This window comes from Syngnathus floridae, chromosome 10 (assembly GCF_059516105.1).
Source record: "Syngnathus floridae isolate MCC-2025c chromosome 10, RoL_Sflo_1.0, whole genome shotgun sequence".
Taxonomy (NCBI): Eukaryota; Metazoa; Chordata; class Actinopteri; order Syngnathiformes; family Syngnathidae; genus Syngnathus; species Syngnathus floridae.
In genome coordinates this window covers 14093283-14102500 of record NC_142422.1, presented here as the reverse complement: position 1 = coordinate 14102500, position 9218 = coordinate 14093283, and the positions used below count along the sequence as shown (strand labels likewise).

Genomic DNA, 9218 nt, shown 5'->3' with positions numbered 1-9218 from the left:
CATTGGGACACAGAAGACACGTGCCTTCGGCGGAGTAGCTGCCGGCAGGGCAAAGGACTGCGCACAAAGACGACATCAGCGGGTCGTGTCACGGTAGCCCTGATTCGAAACGGGTTACGCAATGATGTCATCGAGTGGCTCACCGCAGCCTTCATGGTCGTCGCTTAGTCGGTAACCGTGGGAACAGCCAACTCGCGGTGGCGTCAAGGATACCAGCTGAGGTCGTGAAGTGATGTTGCTATGCTGAGTCAGTAGACGCTCAAAACGCTCCAGGAGACGCGAGACGTTGAGGAACGTCACTGGTGCACCGGAAAACGTGGCGTGACATCCCGAGCAATGACATCACGCTCTCTCAACATACACGTTGACTCACCAATGTCGTAAAGGGTAGGCAGTTCGGAGGTCGGGAGGTCAGACATGTAGGCATTCCAGGTGACCGTCACACTCCAGGATGTGTCGCCGAGACAACGCACACGCAACGCAGAGTTGCCGCACACAGACACGCTGCGCCCTGATGCTGGGAGCTATGTGCGTACACACATACATGGCGTTATTCGCTGTCGGTGTCATATTTGCGTGTGTGAGTGACTTCACTTGAGCTGAGCAGAGCCCCCCGCTGGTCATGTCACGTAACAGCTGCGAGCGTATCGCTCGGGGGTTTTGACAGGCCGCCACCAACGACCAATTATGAGACGCCCACACACGTTGAGGAGGCATACTCACTACACACACGTGCATATGCACACAAACACACACATACATACACATACATACACACACACACACACACACACACACACACACACACACACACACACACACACACACACACACACACACACACACACACACACACACATCAATGAATACTACATGTGTGCGCGGAAAGTTCCGGTAAACTTGGTCAGGTAAAAAATTTGTACTCTGGCAGGCTCCAGGCAGAGGTTGGAGGTCGCCCTCCCACCGACGACCGAGCGTGTCGCATGTGAACCTGCGGACGGGAAGTGCGACGTGGTACCCGCGGTGACACACCAGGTCACAGCCTTGGCGGCCATTTTGCGCAGGGCCGCACACGAGGGTTCCGTGAGCGATGGCAGCGGCAGGACAACCGTCAGGACCTGGAGGACACAAGGTCACAAGATTCCCGTTGTGTCCAATCGCTAAGCTAAGCTAGAACAAGGTTTCAGTTGGCAAAATTCTAACTGCACACTAGCACATTTTTGTTACTTCCTTGCTTCATTACTTCCTGTCATGTCCACCAGGTGGCTCTGGGCGCAAACTGTACTTTGAATCATTCAGTACGAAGCTAATGAGATGCTAGCACGTGAGCTAATCACTAATCATTTCCCAAGATGTCCCCAGACGGAGCACTCAATTCATTTAGCACAATGCTAATTACGTAAACAACACTAACAAAGAACAACCCGTTGACTGGCGCGAAACTTCAGCTCAGGAAGCACTTACGTTCACAAGACAGCATGCCACCTGTCACTCGGAGTTGCCGGGTCCCCGACACTTCCAGTCCGTCCTCAGACACGCACCAACAGGAGGTGACGTCGCACTGAAGAGGGATGAAGGAGCCGTCGGGGTGACACCGGAGACCCTGAAGCTCACACCAGCTAGGACCTTTACGCACCACGCAAACATATGTTCAACATATATATGTGTATATGTTTGTACAGTTGCACAAAAGTAATTAATGTAATTTCCAATCATTTCAATGGAGAAAGTTGATTTGAGTGACACAAGAAATCAGCAAACATGTTCAGTCAAAGTATTGCCAGTCAAGTTGTGTGTGTGTGCGTGTATGTGTGTGTGTGTGTGTGTGTGTGTGCACGTGCGTGTGCATGTGCGTGTGTGTGTGTATGCATACAGGTGAGTTGTCCGTCAGGACCCAGGATGGCATTCCGCAGGGTCTCTCCGCTCACAGGGTGGACGCACCAGCCTGTGCCGCCCTCTGTCTGCAGTACGGAGAAGCGACCATCCTAAGCGGAGTCGCATAAACACTTTCTGTCACATGGCCAATTGGCGTTGTTACCGTGTGACATGAAAATCTGCACGTGTGGATGCGAGTGTGCGTGTGTGCGCGTGTGCTTACTCCGTCACACTGTGGGCGGTACCCTGAGGCATTCGTTGTGTCAGAGGCTTTCAGCCAACCAGAAAGCAGTGAGTGACTCTGAGCTCTCTGACAGCGCGTGAGACCTGCAAGGCACACAAATACACGTGCGCACGTATCCTTCTTGTGTGCGCGCGTGTGGGTGCGTTTGTGTATCCCCACTTACATCTGACCAGGGGCAGTGAGCGACTGCTCAGAGATTCCGGAACATAGTCGCCATCTTCATCGACACACCAACACTGACCTGAACACAGACACACACGCAGTCACGTGCGCAGTCGGCTGCGTTGAGTGCAAGGGCAAGCGTGTGAGGGTGACACCCACCTGTGCTGTGGTAGCACTGCGTGGGCCGCCATTCCCCGTCATTGTCGCACTGCGGACTGAACGGCTGATAGGCGAGACGCCCCGCTGCCCGCAACATCTGCACGGCTGGAAAGCGTACCGCGGCCAAATTCGTAAAGGAGCAGAATATTCACCGCTCAACACCACATACGGAAACACGCAGCTCGCGTCGGGTCTGACCGCAGCATTATTATCGCTGAACTCCATCTCGTCGCCCAGCAATCTGGACTGATCACTGGTTCATGTCAAGGTATATACAAACAAAGGACCAGACGCAAACGCTGTCAAAAACAAGCTACAAACAAGCATTCACCTCTACGACTCACACCTAAGGGTCCGGTCACAGGACACAAACAAAAGACTCACACTTAAGGACAAGTGCAATCAACTGAACGCGCAGGTGGTTGGAATGAAAAACAAGCCCGAAAGCTGACAACTGCAAGACGAAGGTGTTAACCACTAGGCCACCCCAGACTGATCCCAATCCTTGCTTGAAATGTCCATTTGAAATTGATTTGATGAAGATGCCAATTAGGCTGGCAAGTGCAGGAGAGCAGGACTCACTGGAGTAGGTGGCCAGTCGCAGCGCAGTTTTGGAGCGGCTCAGCAGCCAATCAGACAATGGCAGCGCCTCCGGGGTCAGAAGCAGACCCTCGGCCGATAGGGAGGCATATCCAGTGGGGATGTGGGAGGAGTTAGAGAGAGTCACCGCCTTGCTGACTTCCTGTCCAAAGGTCACCACTGCCTGTAATGCCCTGAAGCACTGGCCTGCGCGTTATCGGGACAGGAACTTAACGATACATTCAAAACAATCATAACAACCATCTACACTTTGGTTTTCTGACCTGAGGAGGAGCGATGATTTTTAGGGCTCATGTCTGCACCTGAAAGAGGAAGCGCAGATGAGGAACAAGGACAGGGAGGAGGAAGGGGTGCAAGAAGAGGCCAGGATGAACGAAGAACAGGATTGTGAGAAGAAAGGGAGCAGGAAGTAGTGGAGGACAGGAGGACAAAATGGAGGGGGGAGAAAGAGAAGGAGAAAAAAAGGAGAAGAAGAACAAGTTGAAGCTGGCTAAACGTGTCTGGTGAGGTTACAGGCCAGGTGGGTGCCCGGTGAGGGCGCAGTGGTCGGCACCCCTCGTTGGTCTACGCAGAAGCACCCGGAGCGACTGCACTGCAAAGTCAGGAAGCGTCCATCCCGCGAGCACGCTGGAACGTGGACATCGGCCCCCGCCATCATCTTGTCTCTCGTGCGCAGGGCAGCCGCCCTCTCGCTCTCGCAGCGCGACGGACACCGAGGCCAGACCCCGCGTACTTGTGTTCCATCGATCTTTCGGCCTCGGGTGGTCACACACCAGCACTCTCCACCCTGACACTGAACCTCCTGGAAGGAGCCGTCGGTCGCGCAGCTCGGGACAAAGACTGCCGCCGCCGCAGTGCCTTCAGGGCTGCCGGTGGTGGCGCAGGAATGCAAAATTGGTGTCAGCGCCTACAAGAAGGCAGCAGCCGGTGTCAGTGAAGGTAACCGCATTCTGTTGGTTAGCACTCGTTGAACCATTCCACTTGCCATGACATTGACGTCGACACCTCCCGTAATTCTGTCTAGCGACTGAGCCAAGTGTCCACACCAGGGGTAAGCAAAACCGCTCCTGCCTGTTTGAAGTTCCCCTCCTCCGACACACCTGATTCAAATGATCAGGATTGATCATTTGAAAAGCAGGCAGGTGGGCGGCTTTTGATTTTTTACCGACGGGCTACCCAAAAGGCACACCACAAGGATGCATCCTCAGACCCATTCACTTTAAATGAAGCTAACCCCTCGTTATGGCTGCACTTCTGCTGTGTCTTGGGATTTCGCCAAAAACTTTGGGTCTTCAATTTAGCCTTAGCGTTGGTATAAGAATGATTAGCTAGCATTAGCATGAATACATATATCACATTTAGCGTGAACAGTACCGTTGGCATTTAGGGTAGTACTGGCAAAGGCATTTAGTATTGTCATCAGCATATATAATTAAATTCAACATTTAACATAATTTTCGCATCAGTATTATGATCACCATTTGCATTCCACATTCCAGTGGTCTGTCACGTTTGGGATCCGTGCACATACCTGACGCAGGGAGACGGATCCTGAACTACTCATCAGGGTGAGGCTGACACCGGCTAGAAAGTCCCGGTCCTCCAAGGCGCGGCCCACGGCAAGGACGAGATTCTGATGTCGTGATGGGCCGGAGGCGGGATCCATGCGTAAGCCCCCCTGCGTTCCCACTGCACCGCTGAGATTAAAGCTGGCCGCGTTTCTCAGGAACTTCCCGCCAAACAGAAACTCCTGTAGATGGTGAGCGGGGGCGCCGGCTAGAACCTCCAAAGCCCTGCCCACCGAAGGGAAGAGACCATGCAGGACGTCCACCATGATGGACAGGAAGGAGAGGGGATCCGGCTCCATCGGAAGGAGAGCTTCTATCGCTCGCAGGAGGACTTGGCAGGAAGCAGAGTCTCCCGATGACGAGGGGGCGGGAAGATGAGATTCCAGAGGTCCCGAAAACAAGCGAGACAGCGACACACGACGAAGCGAGACGCAATCCTCAGATCCAACACCGCCTTTACAGACAGCAACATCATCAAGAAGCGGTATTGTCATCAAACATTTTTAGCACATTTCCATCAGTAGACAAACAAGTGATTGGCCCTTGTCAGGGCACATCTAGCAAGGAGAACAACAGCTCACATCGGCCAACTCTTATTGTTGGATGAAGGTAGCATACTAAGGTGATTTGCCAACACGCAACATTCGCTTGGATGTCAAGATAGCCCAAATCTGGCTTGGGATCATAGCGGGTCTTAAGGTCCCGTTCACATCTCACCGCATTGCAGAAAGTCGCCGTGCTGCCGTGTCCCAGGAACTTCGGTTCCCATGGGGTCCACGCACCAACACTGCCCCCCCTGCTGGCACTGCTTGGAGGCGAAGGCCCCTCCCTCCAGGCAGGACGGCACATAAACGGCCAACGTTGCCTTAGCTGCCCTCCGCTCCTCCTCGCACGCCGAAGGACCTGCCGGATCAAAGCGTTGCTCAGAAAGCGACCGGACCGATGAAACATTATCCCGAGGATAAACAAACAGACGCAGACCACTGTGCCTGGGCCGTTACTGGGCTGATCAAGTCAGTCAAAAGCATTTTCCTGATGTCGAAGAAAACGTTTGACCATTCACTTACCATGTCAACATTACTCGAGGAATTAAAAATGCGTCCTTTTCACTTATTGTGCTTTTGCTTCCTAGTTTTTGTACCCGTCAGTATGACAAACGTGCTTACCGCAGTTCCATCACCTGTCCTTTCTGTCCAACTTACATCGGAATTGTCCGCTGACGGTGAAGTGAACTCCCAACATCCTCCTCTGAAAAACTTTGAAAACCGTTGACTCGGCGAAAGAGCGAGCAACGCTGACATCGTAAAAGGCAGAATCGTACACGTCGGACGGCAGCAGCTCCACACCTGCACCACAACATGGGCAACCTTCATGTCTTCATTGCAGGAGCGGGGTAAACGTTGGGGTTACCTGTGTCGGCCATCTCACGCCCCCTGCTGTCGGAGCAGAAGCAGTAGGCAGAAACCAGCGGGAAGGCCTCCCGGAAAGACTTGAATGTGGAAAAGGCTTCTGGGAATCTGCCACAAGCCGGTGAGGAACAGAACAAACGACAAAGCCATGAGAAAAATAGCTGACAAAACAAGCACAGATGATTTGCATGTAATGATGAGTGCGTGCTTGGAGTGTGTGTTACGTGTTGAAGGCGTGCAACATGTCCAGCTCTCGCCTGTCCGTCATGTTGACGAATTGACACTGGACGGGAAGGAAGTTGCCGTCATCGGAACACTGCGGTGGTGAAGACCAAGATGATGAAGACGATGAAGAGGGCGACGACGAGACGGCATTGTGAAGGACACGACGAGAGAGTGCCGAGCAGCTGCTAGGACCTACGAAGAACCAAAAGCGGGAGTGTCTTTGTGGGTGTTTGTGGGCATGGGCCTCTATACACACGCCTGCACGCACACACACACGCGTGTGTGTAAATGTGCTCGTGCCTGTGCCTGTGCCTGTGCGCGTTTGCACATGTACGTACAGCTGTGCGGCATCCCCGGCTGCCTGGTCCCGTACAGCTCCATTCCGTCCTGGTCCACACACCAACACTGCCCCCCACCGGAGTCACACTGCACCGGCAGGAAGTGACCCGATGGCGAGCATCGCGAGGACGACTGAAGATGGCACGGCGACGCGCCTGAAGCCAAGGTGCAATGCTCAGCCTCGGCTGCCATCGAGTGGCTCGTCAGTCGACGGGCCGTTGGTCTTACACTGCGGAACGGAGCCGTTGCTTCGAGTCGCTGCCACCTGCCGTCCTTCACCGTCAACGCACCAACACTCTTGGCCCAGCCCACTGCACTGCACGGGCCTACACGCAGACGCATGCATGCGAGTAACTCGTGGAAATAAAAGACGTAAATTGTGTAAAATGTTGTTGCATATCACGGCCAACGAATAGAATGCAAACAACCTGAATTCAAAGCGCGAGTATTGTTCTGGCGAATTATTGAAGGTGAAGGTAGAAAAGCGTGGGCATTGGCAGAAGCTCCCAAGTCAGCCACTAAATTACCTGAAGCGTCCATCTTGAGTGCATTGCGGCCGGCGGTCAGGGCGGTGGGGCGCGGCCCTGGCTGCCTCGCATGGCATCATGCTTGAGTCCAGCTGATACTCTGAACGGCAACAGCACGACGTGGTCACGTAAGTGGCTCAATGTTAGCAGAAAAGGCGATGGCGCCTCGAGCTGCTGCTATTGTTGGCCCTCTTTTTGTGGTTGTAAACTTTACAACAAAAAATCCCCTCCGCCATTGTGATTTCAGACATGCGGCAGCATTTCAAACCGCGACGGCATCGCTCAGACTGCCGTCAGAGAACGAGCCCACTCATGTCGCCTCCCTTTGCCGTCTTCCCTTGATGCCACCTGCGCTGTTCGCGAGTGGGGAAAATACTTTCACAACTCATCTGGAAACTAGCTTGAACGGAGCTGCGAAACTCTGCCTGTGTCCTTGTTCTGTGAAAAAAGTCAAGCATTGGGGCATGTGAGGCTCACCTGAAGGCCGGGTGCAAAGCATGGGCGGGCCGCACACAAGCAGTGCCAAGGCCATGGCCAGCAGTCTTCCCATGGTGGTCATCTCCTTGGTGACGGCACTGACGACCGTTCTGCAGCTTTTAAGGCGTCTGGAGTGCTGAGTAAGCATCCTCGTGAACCCGTCCCAGCGGCACCGAGAGCTGCCGCTTAGCGGTGTGACGTCTCGCCATTGGACGAGAGGCTTGGAGGGCAAGCTTGTGACGGGGTGAGGGCTCTTGAAGCGTTACGGAGAGGAGGGCGTGCAATCTGTTTGTTTAGGCCAGGGGTGTCCACACGTTTTGCAAGGAGTGAAGGGGCCTGTGGGGCCAATAGTTTTTTCGGACATTTTTAAATACTAAAATGTATTGCAAATACATCCATCCATCCATCCATCCATCCATCCATCCATCCATCCATCCATCCATCCATCCATCCATCCATCCATCTTCTTTCGCTTATCCAGGGTCAGGTCGCGGGGGCAGCAGCCTCAGGAGGGACTCCGGGACTCTCCCTCTCCCCAGCCACTTCATCCAGCTCATCCCGGGGAATCCCAAGGCATTCCCAGGCCAGCTGAGAGACATAGTCTCTCCAGCGCGTCCTGGGTCGTCCCCGGGGTCTCCTACCGGTGGGACATGCCCGGAACACCTCCCCAGGGAGGCGTCCAGGAGGCATCCTCATGAGATGCCCGAGCCACCTCATCCGGCTCCTCTCAACGTGGAGGAGTAGCGACTCTACTCCGAGTCTCTCCCGGATGACCGAGCTTCTCACCCTATCTCTAAGGGAGAGCCCGGACATCCTGCGGAGAAAACTCATTTCGGCCGCTTGTATCCGAGATCTCGTTCTTTCGGTCACGACCCATAGCTCGTGACCATAGGTGAGGGTAGGAGCGTAAATCGACCACTAAATTAAGAGCTTTGCCTTTTGGCTCAGCTCTCTCTTTACCACAACGGACCGGTACAGAGTCCGCATTACTGCTGACACTGCACCGATCCGCCTGTCGATCTCGCGCTCCATCCTACCCTCACTCGTGAACAAGAACCCAAGATACTTAAACTCCTCCACTTGGGCCAGAATCTCATCCCCGATCCGGAGCGGGCATTCCACCCTTTTCCGATCGAGGACCATGGACTCGGATTTGGAGGTGCTGACTCGCATCCCGACCGCTTCACACTCGGCTGTGAACCGCTCCAGTGAGAGCTGGAGATCACGGCCTGAAGAAGCCAACAGCACCATGTCGTCTGCAAAAAGCAGAGATGCGATGCTGAGGTCCCCAAACCGGACCCCCTCAACGCCTTGGCTGCGCCTAGATATTCTGTCCATAAAAGTTATGAACAGAATCGGTGACAAAGGGCAGCCTTGGCGGAGTCCAACCCTCACTGGGAACGAATCCGACTTACTGCCGGAAATGCGGACCAAACTCTGGCATCGGTGATACAGGGACCGAACCGCCCTTATCAGTTGGCTCGGCACCCCGTACTCCCGAAGCACCCTCCACAGAACCTCCCGAGGGACACGGTCGAACGCCTTCTCCAAGTCCACAAAACACATGTGGACTGGTTGGGCAAATTCCCATGCACCCTCAAGGATCCTGCTGAGGGTGTAGAGCTGGTCCACT

At 54.2% G+C, this 9218-nt stretch overlaps 1 protein-coding gene across 5 annotated transcripts in view; it reads right to left on the bottom strand.

Annotated features, from left to right (window-relative positions):
• tg (thyroglobulin) overlaps positions 1-7753 on the bottom strand; it is a 16930-nt gene extending 9177 nt beyond the window's left edge. For 3 of the 5 annotated variants that reach the window (XM_088386906.1, XM_088386907.1, XM_088386908.1), the window contains exons 1-22: positions 7586-7752; positions 7109-7208; positions 6810-6907; positions 6581-6736; positions 6242-6434; positions 6019-6125; positions 5811-5954; positions 5326-5511; positions 4572-5062; positions 3554-3947; positions 3304-3342; positions 3023-3226; positions 2441-2545; positions 2283-2360; positions 2099-2202; positions 1874-1985; positions 1465-1626; positions 924-1118; positions 595-722; positions 374-524; positions 144-299; positions 1-57 (exon numbers count right to left, since the gene is read on the bottom strand). The exon at positions 1-57 is cut by the window's left edge and continues 90 nt beyond it. In XM_088386906.1, the coding sequence (XP_088243032.1) occupies positions 1-57; positions 144-299; positions 374-524; positions 595-722; positions 924-1118; positions 1465-1626; positions 1874-1985; positions 2099-2202; positions 2283-2360; positions 2441-2545; positions 3023-3226; positions 3304-3342; positions 3554-3947; positions 4572-5062; positions 5326-5511; positions 5811-5954; positions 6019-6125; positions 6242-6434; positions 6581-6736; positions 6810-6907; positions 7109-7208; positions 7586-7733 (3508 nt within the window). In that variant the 5' untranslated portion in view covers positions 7734-7752. Of the gene's footprint in view, positions 58-143; positions 300-373; positions 525-594; positions 723-923; positions 1119-1464; positions 1627-1873; positions 1986-2098; positions 2203-2282; positions 2361-2440; positions 2546-3022; positions 3227-3303; positions 3343-3553; positions 3948-4025; positions 4128-4571; positions 5063-5325; positions 5512-5810; positions 5955-6018; positions 6126-6241; positions 6435-6580; positions 6737-6809; positions 6908-7108; positions 7209-7585 lie in introns of those variants that run through there. The other 2 variants (XR_015860815.1, XM_088386909.1) reach the window with 2 other exon arrangements.
• Positions 7754-9218: the final 1465 nt, after the last annotated feature.